The sequence below is a fragment of the Bombyx mori genome, chromosome 3 (assembly GCF_030269925.1).
Source record: "Bombyx mori chromosome 3, ASM3026992v2".
In the NCBI taxonomy this organism is placed as follows: domain Eukaryota; kingdom Metazoa; phylum Arthropoda; class Insecta; order Lepidoptera; family Bombycidae; genus Bombyx; species Bombyx mori.
The window spans coordinates 11919112-11934055 of NC_085109.1; the positions used below are offsets into that span (position 1 = coordinate 11919112).

The 14944-nt window shown below is 37.8% G+C and overlaps 1 protein-coding gene across 2 annotated transcripts in view; it reads left to right on the forward strand.

Moving 5' to 3' along the window:
• The window catches only part of NGR-A15 (neuropeptide receptor A15), a 135925-nt gene that overhangs the window by 89358 nt on the left and 31623 nt on the right, over positions 1–14944 (forward strand). For both annotated transcript variants that reach the window (XM_038017903.2, NM_001134240.1), the window contains 1 exon segment: positions 14681–14874. In XM_038017903.2, coding sequence (XP_037873831.1) covers positions 14690–14874 — 185 coding nt within the window. In that variant the 5' untranslated portion in view covers positions 14681–14689.

The following is a 14944-nucleotide window of genomic DNA, read 5'->3' on the forward strand; positions in this document are numbered from 1 at the left end:
TAGCAAAACAAAAAGTCTAAATAAAAAAAATATGTTAGGGGTGGACAACCCTAATCACTTAGGGGTATGAAAAATAGATAGTAGCCGATTCTCAGGCTTACTGAATATGCATAAAAAAATTCATGAGAATCGGTCAAGCGGTTTTGGAGGAGTATGGGAACGAACATTGTGACACGAGAATTTTATATATTAGATTAAATCGTAAAAGCGTTAAGCAGCCGCTTGGCTGACATTGGTGACGTCTAAGACGGTAAGCACTGACCATTAGGTAGACGGTATGCTCAAACCATACGGTCGGTATGATCAAACCAAAATCTGCTATGTGCAAAAACTCTATTTTGAATTAACGAGTAAAAACATTTTCGTACAACATTTTATATGAAGGTGAATTTTTAAGAACTATATCAAATGAAAGCTATAGACATATAACAGTTTTTTTATACGGTAGATAGGGCTGTGAACTACACGAAAAGGTCAAAAAGTAAAAATCTCAAAAAGTGCACATAGTAGATTTTGGATTGACAACGACGATATACTGAACAGATTTAATTTTTTATTATTATTTTTAAGTGCATTTATTATAATATCTTCTTAAGGAAATGGGTTTCATATTCTCTGTCAATAAAAAAGCATGTAATATGTACTTATTATATTTGCGTCAATATACATGTTTACATTCTACGAATATTCCGTCAATATACACCTACATATTTTCGATCACCGACCATCCGAACCAAAAGCAATTTTGTATAATAAAAATGCAATCAACACGTTCTTGACGCGTGCGTAGGTACGTCAGATTTCCCCCAAATTTTCCTCGTCACTAAACTACGCACCATATTGCCTAGGTGCGGAGGGACATGTTTTTCGAGCACGTACGTTCCACAAATTAACAGTGAAATGTCAGGATAATATGGTTGTTTCGTGTTTTGGAGGACTCGTGCTTGGCTATCGCTAAAAGTGTGACCCGTATGGAATGTTCTCGACACGTATTTCCACGTTTTTACGCACCAATCTTAGTAAAAAGCAACTCTTTTTCTTATTCTATAGGTAGTTGGACGAGCTCACAGCCCACTTGGTAAGTGACTACTGGAACCCATAGACACCTATAGCATAAATGCCCCAACCTACCTTGAGATATGAGTTCTAAGGTCCCAGTATAGTTACAACAGCTGTCCCACCCTTCAAATCGAAACGTATTACAGCTTCACGACAGAAATAGGCAGGGTGGTGGTGTCTACTCGTACGGACTGACAAGAGAGCCTACCACGAGTAATTACGCAAATTATAATTTTGCGGGTTTGATTTTTATTACACGATGTTTTTCCTTCACCGTCAATCGTGAACATTTGTTCACGATTGACTTCCACTTAACAAATGTTAAGTACGTATTTCATAACGTAAATTGGTACCGCCTGCGGAATTCGAACACTTTTGTAAAAATTTGCTCAGTGTGCCTCTGCCATTTTTTATATCCCACATTTCAGTAATAAATATAATCATGATAGTTTACCATTGCTAGATGGCTGCCAAAGTTTGTCATGTTTTAAACATGTCATGATTAAAGAAGATTAAATTTCGTGAACGCGCAATGTATGTAACACAACGGTAGCGCTCTCCGCGTTCTCTCGAGAGCGTTGACACCGCGCATTATATAATTTTGATAATGTGTTACATTGCGTGCATAATGAAGCTTTGTGTTTTTAAAGAAATAAAATATTTTTTTAACTGAATGTGTTAGTGACAGCGTGTAATATAATCGTGGGAGACATAAAAATAATTCAGCAATGTTGAGGATCTTTTTTTGAAGCTCCAATTATGATTTATTCAATTACGATTACAAAAAGTCACATCTATATATTAATACGTGAAGCAAAAACTTTGTATCCCTTTTTACGAAAATTGCGCGGACGGAGGAGTATGAAATTTTCCACAATTATAGAGAATATAGAGAAGAAGTGCACAATGCTAATATTTTTTAAAAATAATGCATAAAAGACACATTAAATCAATAAAGAAAACATTACACACACTACATACCATGTATTTGACGCACATGCGCATGCATACTATTTATTGTCAAACTTTTGTTCTTGACGTCTGTTGTCAAATTGAGAATAGATTAAATATTGTTTGTCTTTGTTAATATTTTTATAGTGTAGTCTTGGCGAAATTTGTGATTATAGAAGAATAAAATACAATCATAATAGTGTACAAACTTACAATTCCAATTAATTATAGTCGAATTTCGACTACTGTGGGAACTCTAGTTCGGTATAAATACTCGTAATAAAGTGACACTAAATGGTATTAATATCACACGGGAAATTCTTTAGTAACGTAAAAAATTCAAACCTGAAATTTAGAAAGCTCATGAATAAATTCAGAAGTAACATTTCGAATCTTTCGAAACTACGTTAAAGAAAAGTAATATAGCGGAAAAGTTATTGAGTGAGTGCTTTATCTTTAACGCGGAAAGTGAGCTTTTTTTTCTTGAGATCTCCGCCTCGGGCGCTCAGGGATGCAGCTAATCTTACGGAAGTAATTTTTCAACATTTTTCATCCGCTTTTATTGACTCTCCGTCGCAAATTGCAAAAATGCGACTTGATTATTCAACATTTAAAAATTACACTTTTTTGCTGTTAGTAGTACGTATTGTATACCCGCACGGGTAGGTAACACTATCCTAACCAAATGCCGATTTGATGCCCGGGTTCGCCCTGTGGCCCGTTCCATGCCCCTATCAGGGACTATGATGACGCCAGTAAGTATAATTCCGCTTTTATAACAACGCAATTGCAGGCAGCCCTTAGACAACGCAATTCGATATTATGTCTCAAAATGTGTCACGGAATTCACGTTGTGACCTCTACGGGGCCGAAATATAAATTTCGGCTGTTTCACACTTCAAAGTCATGCTCCACGACTGTAACGATATATTGGAACAGTGCAGGCGATGTTATTCCTTCATCGAGAGTCTGAAGTGTTTTTACTAGACCTCGTAGAGTAGATAGACAACGTGGCCCACCCAACTTGAGGCATATGGTCGAATTCTCAATTACCTATGTAATTCTATAAGGGGATATTTGCTGTCCCTTTCTTCGAGCTGTAACGTGAGACTATTCGCATAAGGACAGTTGTACCTACCCGTGCGGACATCCAATAAGCCCTACCGCTGCTAAAGTTTTTAAAGATGGCTTACAAGACATGAGTGTACATAGTCATAAGTATATTTTGGTGTAAATACCATCCTAAGTTACGCAATATTAATGAGTTGGGGACGTCAACATTTTTAATATAATACTTTTAAATATATCGTATATTGATATACGTGTATTAGTTTTGAAAGGTTTCCAAAACTTTCATCAGCCCGTGCTACATCGCATTCATAACTAACTTTTGTATGAATCGGTTTACAAATATTCATTGCTCGCGATTCATCCTGATCGTTCTTTTACATTAAACGACAGGGTTGGCACGTTGACTGTTTTAATTGAATGTTATTTTTTCTATATACAATTGTGTATCCCTATTGTTTTCTTACAATGATGGTGGTAAAGCATTATATGAATTACGGTTACATATTATCATATATTTTTTTAAGAACACTGAATTTTTGAAGTGAAAACTTCTTTAGAATCGTTGTGATTTCAAACAGGATGCAACGGAAAAAACGACAGGTAAGAGACACAAATACAAAAATGTGTAGGATGAAGCCAGCCAAGAATGAGACAGAAATATACATACTATTTAATACAGCGCCATCTGTGAGATTTTTTAATACTAACGTGTGTATGAAAGCTCTTGTAGTGAATTTTAATTTAGGATTATACGTGAAATTAAAATATCAATTCACAGAGGGCACTACCTTACAATTATTTACTAATGACAAAATTTTACATATACTTAAGACGTTTAGGATAATTGTATTTTAATTTTGGAAGGTTTCACTTCTACCACGTGTGAATTGCACACATTTTGTTTTTTTTAATAGTAGTACCACCTACCCCCTATCACACATGTTGTATCTATTTTCAGAATTTCTTTAGATTAAAAAATGGCGGTTTGGAAGGCCACCTTATTATACAATTAAACTTGCCTATTGACCGTTTTTCAATGTTAATTGTCTTTTGGCGTGCCATAAAGCTTTATCCCTCTCTCTTTCTGACAGTGGCTTCGCAATTGAAACTAGAACATCACGTCTCAAGATAGCCGACATTCACATTTTTATGACACCGCTTACAATGGAATAGTTAGGGCATGGTATAGTGGCCATACAAATGGCAGGTTGAGTTTACCAAATATTACTGGTAGCAACGAATTTAATTAACGAAATTGGATTTTTTTTAATTAAAATATAGGCATACGACCAAAGAATTAAATTAAATAATTCAGAATATTTATACGATAGGACAAAATAATAAAATTATTCTGTGTTGTTGTGTCCTTGATAAGAATGCAAATTTTCAAGTAAATGGGATATCCTGAAATTAATTTGATAACTGTAAAGCTATTAAAAGCTTGTTAAAAACGCATACTTATATTTCAATCTACTACAATTGTAAAATAAAAGAACTTTGACAATATAAAGTAAAACTACCTCTTGGTTAATCAATATACATAAAGCATACACATAAAACAAATACATATCGACGCTTGAAAGACAAACGTGACTAAGCGACAATGCGTGAACTTTACAGTAGACTAATTTAAAGTTCAAATACCTGAAAATAAAATTTATTTTAACAAATACAGCTGTAGTAGAATCTAGCTAGTAGCTGTAGGATTGAAATTATTTTAATAGACCTAGAAATATATTTTTTTGCGCATCGAATATGGTTATTGCCTATCATTAATGTACAAAGTAGTTATTGTCGCTTAGTCATGTTTGCCCTTCAAGCGTCGATACATATAAAGCGAATGGAAATACGAAATTTACAATTTCATCATTGTTTGAAATGTTAATTAACTTAAAACGTCTTAAGTGTCTCCAAAATAAATTTGAGAGTTAAAGAGAATTATTATTACAAACAATATTTAAATAGGAATGTTGTCCCGAGGCATTTAAATAACCTCTTCTTAACCGCTTTTAGAATAATCTGTGGTTAAGCTATGTGGAATCTATGAAGAAGACTTCTTCTCTTCTTAGATATTTATAGATATTTATGTATATGTCGCTCATTAAACTAAATTAAATAATAATACGCTTTAATATAATATATAATTACAATTAAATTATTTTTTTATCTAATTAGAATAGCTATTTCAGAGGATTTTTTTGTAGCTTGGATAGTTGGACGAGCTCACGGCCCACCTCATGTTAAGTAGTAATCGGAGCCCATAGACATCTATAACGTAAATGCTGCCACCCACCTCGAGATATAAGTTGTAAGGTCTCAGCTTTAACAGTAGAACGACTACCCCACCCTTCAAACCGAAACGCAATAGGTCGGGTAGTGATACCTACCCGTGCGGACTACCAAGATGTCCTACCACCAGTATACCATAAAAAAAAATTGTATTATGATCGATCTTTAACACATGTATAAATTTTCAAATTAACCAGAACCGTTTTGTAGTTTTTGAAAATCAAGTCTATCGATTCTGTAACATCAATACATATGTAGATACAGGTCAAGTTAATCATGCGCTCCTCCTCCTCCTCCTCGCGTCGTTTTCCTCATTACTGAGGGTCGTGACTCCCCGCTGCATCAGTTTCTCCCGTACGATTTCCCACCATCTGCTGCGATCCTTAGCTTCATCAAGGGCATTGTGGAAGTTGATGTTTAGAGAAGATCGTATTTGGTTCGACCTTTCCTGTCACCATCAGTTGTTCTAGATTGTGACCCTCTTTACGAGCAATATGTCCGAAGAATTCCAGCACCCTATGAAGGTATATAGGGGAAATTCTAGTTTTGATGTGAATGCGCTAAGCTTCGTAAAAAGAGCAACCCGTTCTTGTTCTCGGGACTGTGGCTTGTGTGGGAACCGTATTCAGTACGTCAAGCACGAAAATCTATCGAATTCGTAATGTAAATGTATCGAGTCGTTATTACGAAAACGGATCATTGCATTAGACGGTAGTACTCGATAGCCAGTCTTCGAGATTTACGTAACCGTTTAGTAAAACCATTTTCGTGAGTGATACTTATGAGTATAAGTTTCGAGTTTCGAGAACGTGACGATTCGATCGCGAAATTAAAGTACCTAAGTAAATTCATTCATTCATTCGTTCATTCATTCATTCATGCTGCCGAAATTAATTATTTTTACGGACGGTAGGCGCTGTTTAGATCCTATAAAAAAATTCTCGATAGCGATACGAACACTTTTTTGATAGTCATTCTTGCTCGCCCTTATGAACTTGAATACGTCTGGTAAATGAAATCCACATCTGTATTTTTTGAACTGGCGTAAATAAAGTGGTGTCCTTCTTCAAACGAGGCTTGTGAAGAGTATTAAGCGGTAGGCAGCGGCTTGGCTCGGCCCCCGGCATTACTGAAGGCCATGGGCAACGGTAACCACTCACCATCAGGTGGGCCGTATGCTCGTCTGCCAACAAGGACAATAAAATACTTTACAAAGATATGAACTTTATTTTATACACAATGGTTTATAAAAAATATATAATAACAATATACAAAGAAACAGCTATTTACATATATGAATAATAATAACAACCGTCATCCCGTAGACTATACATTAGACACTGTATAGCCATCATACTAAGATGATACATAAAAATATTACATTACGGACGTTTTTTCCCGGTTAGGGTACCCCTCGGCATGGTCCAATAAGGAAATTGGTTAAAAAAAAATTTTTTTGATTCGATGAACACAGGATTTCAAATATTACACAGGCAACCCTAAATTTAGAGTGTGGCCAGTCATTGATAAAACGCCGCACCGCACCGTAATAATATTCGTCAATCAATCATCGTTTGATGAATATGTAAACATTTCAGGGTCTGAGGCCAAACGGCTCCGGACGATACTTCTATTGTGATTCATTTATTACGACGGACGTAAACGGAAGCTTAAAGAATTTCAACGATTTTCCTTAGAGTTATTTCCTGATAATCACGAATATGGTTTAGAAAAATTTAAGCACGCAATGAAGGTGAACACATTAGTACATTTTTGAATGTTTATAGGCCAAGTCCACCAGTGGACCAGTCCTAATGTTAAAAGTTTATCGGAAATTGGATTAGATCTCTTTGAGACACTTGTGAGACACTCAAATTTAAATAGTTCACCAACGAACCTAGTAACCCGAAATGCGTAATTTCTTTGCAATAAAAATAATTCTAACTGTCATACTAATTAAATCCGGCTCCCATCTAACCACAAGATTAACTAATTTTATGAATCTGCATTCTGAATTATTCTATCAGCAAAAACTGTAGTAGATTTTTAAATTATTTGCCTTGTAGACAGACGAGCAAAAGACCTGAATAGTTATCATCGCTAGCAGACATCATCAACAATGCCCGCAAGATCGCCCGATTTAACCGTTCCAGACTTTTTTTGTGGGGTTTTTTGAAGTTCCGGGCTTACGTGAACAAGCTCGAGACCCTCAAGAACAACATTCGAGACGAGTGCGAGAATCTCTCGCCCGAAGTTCTTGCCGAAGTGATGAAAAATGCCACAAAACGAGCCCGTAATGCAATCAATTGTGACGGCGTCCATTTGGCCGATATCATCTTCTCGACTTGACCAATAAAATTCTAAAGGTTCAAATAAAGATGATCAAAGAACAGAATCGAAGTTTTTTGATTTAGAAAAAAAATGAGAGCCAAACAACATCGGATGACTTCTTTTGGCCCACCTTGTATATACGGTACATACAGCAAAATAACATTTTTTACAATTTTTGTCTCTGTCTGTCTGTCTGTCTGTTTGTTTCGGCTAATCGAGAGAAACGAGAGCAGGTCGCTAGTACACAATAAAATAGTATTGTCAAACTCGTACTTATTGCGATGTACGAATTTTCGAACACCCAAACTCGTGTCTGGTTTTTTGTTTCGGGTTCGTACGCGTATATCCAGGATTCGTCACCTGATACAATGTTGTATACACCATTTGAGGATCCTGCGTGGAATCTTTCGAGAGTTCTGACGCACCAAGTAACGCGAGCCGCTTTTTGCTCTTCACAGAGCGAATGCGGTATCCATCGGGAAAACAACTTTTTTACACCTAATTGTTCATGCAAGATTATTTGTATTTGACTCATGCCAATGTCTAAAGTTGCCTGAATTTCGCAGTATGTCACATGGCGATCTTCCTCAATCAGCTTACGCACAGCATCAACGTTTTCTTGGGTGAATGCAGTTTTTGGACGACCTTGACGGGGATCATCACTGAGCTTGACACGTCCACGTTGAAACTCAGCAAACCAGCGATAAATTGTGGTTTTGGATGGGGCTTCATCACCAAATGCAGAAATCATCCGATCAACACACTGTTTTTGTGTTAAACCACTTCGAAAGTCATAATAAATCATCGCTCTTGAATTTTCTCGAGTCAATTCCATTTTCTCAACGACTAAACAAGTTTGACAAAACCTCGTGACAAGACCGAGAATCTTTTTTTAAATAAATAAATGGTATTCGATTTTTAAAACCAAGGAGTTTTCAATTAAAAAGATTTTAATATGACAGGAACAGTGGAAATATTCCATTTCCGATACTTTTAGTGCAGCCTAGTACCTATATAAGAAATCCTGAAACCAATCCAGCTAATGCAATTAAAATTATAATATAAAAACAATTACGTATGTAATGACTATGTATAATTAAAACAAATTTTACAATTTGATCTCGCATTTTTAATTGTCAATTCAGTTTTTCTGACGATTCGATTGCTTTACAGTTTGGGAGAGATATTACGACAAAGGCAAGATCTTCCACCGAGCGGGTGATATTGCTCGGTAGACCGACGGTCCATAGATTATACACTTAATATATTCGAGACGCGACGGTCCGAATGTTGTTTTTCGGAACTTGTGCGCTTTATCTTGAAAATTTCGAAAGCGAGATTCAGGCATCTGTCAATTATCTTGCGTTGTATGATGGCTACCCGCCACATACAGTTTTCATGGTCAGTCGTTAACGAAGCCTATGAGAGATTTTGATTGTGTCTAAGACAGAAATATGTAGATCCTACTCTAAATATCTAGACATATATACACAGCTACTTACTAGTGGTAGGACCTCTTGTGAGTCCGCGCGGGTAGGTACCACCGCCTTGCCTATTTCTGCCGTGAAGCAGTAATGCGTTTCGGTCTGAAGGGTAGAGCAGCCGTTGTAACTATACTGAGATCTTAGAACTTATATCTCAAGGTGGATGGCGCATTTACGTTGTAGATGTCTATGGGCTCCAGTAACCACTTAACACCAGGTGGGCTATGAGCTCGTCCACCCATCTAAGCAATAAAAAAAAAATTTAAAAAAAAATCCTGTTTATTCACAGCGTAAATCAACAGATTCGATAAACATTTCATAAGCCATTCGCTAAGGATCGTAAAGGACGTCCAAAACGCTTGAGGATTTTATTAAAATCAGCTATTTGAATTTAAGATGAGAATCACGTGGCACTCCCTCGTTTCTCTGGTTTATCAAGGGTATCAGAACGGAGAAAAAAGCGTCTTATTGATCCTTAACATAAATGAGTTCGTTTTATTCGTAGCTTCTAGTTAATTTATTTATTTATCGTATGGCATTCGTTTACGCTGCGTGGTTATAATTTAAATTTACAGTTTGTGAAATAATCGATAGCTTCTTCTGCTACCTTTTTGAGATCTTCCACTTGGCCTGCGAATTTCGTTAGTGGGCATTCCATGACAATGTGGCGTACAGTTTGCTCTGGGCATCCGCATTCACAGCTTTCGTTTTCCGTCCAGCCCCATCTCTTCCGCAGTTGGTTACAGTGACCAACTCCCGTTCTCAGGTGGTTAAGAATGCACCAGATTGGGCGTTTTTCTTTGAAACTAGGTGGGCGGGAGTGTGGATTCAGCTCGAACAGTTAATAATGCCACAGGAATAACGTCAATCGTAACTGTATACTATGAATAAATATAAATAAAATTGGAGTGTCGTCTGTTTGTAATATTGAAATAACCGCTTTTTATTACATGCATATGAATATATATATGTATATGGTAAATACACCAAAATATCATTTTTTTACAATTTTTTCTGTCTGTCTGTCTGTACCGGCTAATCTCTGGAGCGGTTGGACCAATTTTGAAGACACATTCACTGATAGACAGTTAATAGTATAAGGAGTAACTTAGGCTACCTTTTTTAGACTATCTTCGCCCCGCGGCGTCACCCACGGTACGACCATAACCGCGGGTAGCCTCGTGGGACTGAGCTATCTATCTATCTTCTATATATATAAAAATGAATTGCTATTCGTTAGTCTCGCTAAAACTCGAGAACGTCTGGACCGATTTGGCTAATTTTGGTCTTGAATTATTTGTGGAAGTCCAGAGAAGGTTTAAAAGGTAGATAAATATGAAAATGATCGAAATTAAATAAAAATAACAATTTTGTATTTCCTTTGATGCGTCCCCCGTCGGACGGATTCCTTTTGTTTGTTTTAAGTTTATTTTATACAAAATTTTAAGTATTTTATTTATCGATTGAGGCACTACGAAGTCTGCCGGGTTATCTAGTTAATAATAAAATTAAATGCTTCCGAAGCGAAGCGAGGGCGGGTCGCTAGTTATGAATAAATTTCTTCAAACTCCAATTTTAAATCAGAAAGATTTTAATTTAGTTTTATTTGGTTAGAAGGTTGAATGACCTCATGGGCCATCTAGTGTCAAGTGATCACTGAAGCTCATAAACATCAATAACATAAATGTCGTCATCACTCACTTCACGACATGAGTTTTAATTCTCAGTTTTATAGTATCACTTTATCTATAGTCGGTAAAAGAACGGTGACGACTTCAAGATACTTGGGTAAGTGCAGGTCGATTCTAGAGGCTGCCTGAGATATCTTTTCTGGAAAATGTACTTTGTGCTTTATATTGGAGGTAATTTTTATATATATTATTTTGCTTAGATGCTTAGACGAACTCACAGCCTACCTGGTGTTAAGTGGTTACTGGAGCCCATAGACATCTACAACGTAAATGGGCTACCCACCTTGAGATAAAAGTTCAAAGGTCTCAGTATAGTTACAACGTCTGCGCCGCACCTCAAACCGAAACGCATCATTGCTTCACGGCAGAAATATTCAGGGTCTTGGTACCTACCCACTAGTAATTACGCAAATTGTAATTTTGCGGATTTCATTTTTATTATACGATATTATTCCTTCACCGTGGAAGTCAATCGTGAACATTTGTTAAGTATGTATTTCATTAATAAAATTGGTACCCGCCTGCGGGATTCGAACACCGTTGCATGGCTAGACACGAATGCACCGGACATCTTATCCTTTAGTCCACGACGACTACAAATTAAAGGTTTATTTAGTACTAGCTGACCCGACAGACTTCGTAGTGCCTCAATCTATAAATCAAAAATAATCAGTCCGATGGGGGACATATCAAAGGAAAAAAATAAGTTATTTTTATTCAATTCCGAGCATTTTCATATTTATCTACCTTTTAAACCTTCCCTGGACTTTCACGAATAATTCAACACCAAAATAAGCAAAATCGGTCCAGCCGTTCTCGAGTTTTAGCGAGATTAAGGAACAGCAATTCATTTTTATATATATAGATTAACATCAACAGTTCGATGTTTTTAATTGCATTTCAATCAAGTTTACTCCATTGTAATAGCTGAAGAAGTTCTTTTTTGTTATGATATTTTTTTCCAAATTTTAAATTTTAAATAGCTCTTCTGTAAAGTTGCCAAAATGTCGTTTAAACTATATGTAAGCTTTCGCCCCTGGATATGTAACTTCCAAAGAAAAATCAAAGGGAATTGAAAACGGAAAGTACCTACATAGGTATGACTTTGCAAGCAAAATTTTCAAAAGAATTTTCAAAAGGATTTTCAAGAAAAGAAAATTTTTCGTTTGCACCATCCCCCGCTTCCGTTGAACTTTGTTTCGTATAATTAATACCTGTACTCATTTCTACAGTCTAACTACCGAATATAACGAACCGAAAATGTAGCGGAACTCCGCAATTTTACATAAGATCATTTTCGCGAATATACGAAACAAGTCAACGAGAAACTCATTCTCGTCGTCATTATACGAAACGTCGCCGCGTCGTTTAGAATAAATAAGTAAATAAAATGATTATATTTCAGGAGAAAGGAAGTTCTCGTTTCAAGATTACGCTTATTTAGCGTGTGAGTAATCTTCTATATATATAAAAATGAATTGCTGTTCGTTAGTCTCGCTAAAACTCGAGAACGGCTGAACCGAATTGGCTAATTTTGGTCTAAAGTCCGGCCTCGCATGGAGTACTGCTCCCATCTCTGGACCGGGGCTCCGAAATACCAGCTTCTTCCATTTGACTCCATACAGAGGAGGGCCGTTCGGATTGTCGATAATCCCATTCTCTCGGATCGTTTGGAGCCTCTGGGTCTGCGGAGGGACTTCGGTTCCCTCTGTATTTTGTACCGTATGTTCCATGGGGAGTGCTCTGAGGAATTGTTCGAGATGATACCAGCATCTCGTTTTTACCATCGCACCGCCCGCCACCGGAATAGAGTTCATCCATACTACCTGGAGCCACTGCGGTCATCCACAGTGCGTTTACAGAGATCTTTTTTGCCACGTACCATCCGGCTATGGAATGAGCTCCCCTCCACGGTGTTTCCCGAGCGCTATGACATGTCCTTCTTCAAACGAGGCTTGTGGAGAGTATTAAGCGGCAGGCTTGGCTCTGCCCCTGGCATTGCTGAAGTCCATGGGCGACGGTAACCACTCACCATCAGGTGGGCCGTATGCCCGTATGCCTACAAAGGCAATAATAAAAAAAAAAAAAAAAATTTTGGTCTTGAATTATTTGTGGAAGTCCAGAGAAGGTTTAAAAAGTAGATAAATATGAAAATACTCGAATAACAATTTTGTTTGTCCTTTGATGTGTCCCCGTCGCCGCGTCGGACCGATTCCTTTAGTTTGTTTTAAGTTTTATTTATCGATTGAGGCACTACGAAGTCTGCCGGGTCAGCTAGTCCGCAATAATTATTCAGAGTGAATTTATATCGGATGAAAATAAAAATGTTACGACTAATTTATCTACGTATTTTATGGATAACTTCCGTGTGGCGAACATTTCGAGGAGTTAATGACCGATTCTTTGTTAAAGTTTTAAAAATTTTATGAACTAAAGGATTAAAAACCCTTTTTTTTTGTTTTTCCTACCTAAGCTGGTAGCCTTGAGAGGCTATTCCAGCATAACCTTAACTAGTAGGTGAGCTCACGTGACTCAAACCTAACGACGTTGCTAACACGAACCCTAACAAGAGCCGTGCTTCGCAGAATCTACCATCAGATCGGAAACGCGACCCACTCAGAAGATCCGGCGAAAAACTCAGTGGGCTGTGTCTGAGGGTTAATTTGCTCGTCGAGCCCTTCGTCGCAAGCGACGGGTTCGACGAGAACGGTGACCGGTGCTTGAAGTACCTAGAAGCACCATTAGTGGATCGGGAGGATCCGAAATGACGTGTTTTGGGCGACGTCGACTGCTTTCCATTCTTTCCGCAGGATCGGGAATGTAGTTACCGGCGGCCACGATGAGAGGGTTCTCGTGTCGTGCCGCTTTGTCGAAGTGGAAAAAAATCCGATATAGACGTGTCAAATGAATCATATTACTACAGCGGTGTTCGAATTCCGCAAGCAGGTACCAATATTTCTAAGAAAACGCGAACTTAACATGTGTTTACAAGTCACTTTCATCAAACCCGCATTTATAAATTTCATGATTAATAAAAGCATAACGTATTGTAAGTCGTCGTGGCCTAAAGGATAAGACGTCCGGTGCATTCGTATGTAGCGATGCACCGGTGTTCGAATCCCGCAGGCGAGTACCGATTTTTCTAATGAAATACGTACATAACAAATGTTCACGATTGAATTCCAGGGTGAAGGTATAACATCGTGTAATAAAAATCAAACCCGCAAAATTATAATTTATGTAATTACTGGTGGTAGGACGTCTTGTGAGTCCGCACGGGTAGGTACCACCACCCCACCCATTTCTGCCGTGAAGCAATAATGCGTTTCAACTTGAAGGGTGAGGCAGCCGTTGTAACTCTAGTGAGACCTTAGAACTCATATCTCAAGGTAGGTGACAGCATGTACGTTTTAGATGTCTATGGGCTCCTGTAATCACTTAACACCAGGTGGGCTGTGAGCTCGTCCAACCATCTAAGCAATAAAAAAAAATCCTCTCAAAAATCACCTTTCACGAATATACTATTACTAGAAGCTAAAGGCACAAGGCAATCGGATCAGCACTTTTTTGTGGTGATTGCTCTCAGTGCAAATTTGAGATAAATTTACCGGCTTTACAATCGCCTAGAAAACATTAGGCTGCCTGTCATAAATACTGTTTTTTTTATTGCCCTTGTAGGCAGACGAGCATACGGCCCACCTGATGGTGAGTGGTTACCGTCGCCCATGGACTTCAGCAATTCCAGGGGCAGAGCCAAGCCGATGCCTACCGCTTGAACAATATAAGATATGTCTTCATTTACAGGTATCCTTCATGATGCAAGAAACGAACGAAACATATGATAACAGCACGGAGATCTACCAGCCCTACTACGAGAGGCCGGAGACCTACATCGTGCCAATACTTTTCGCTCTCATCTTCGTGATCGGTGTTGTAGGAAATGGTACCCTAGTAGCGGTCTTCGTTAGGCACAAGGCCATGAGAAACGTTCCAAATACGTAAGTAAACTGCTTATAAACCTTTTTTGGTGTAAATGACAAAACAAGACCATCTGGCTGGGTTTGCGAC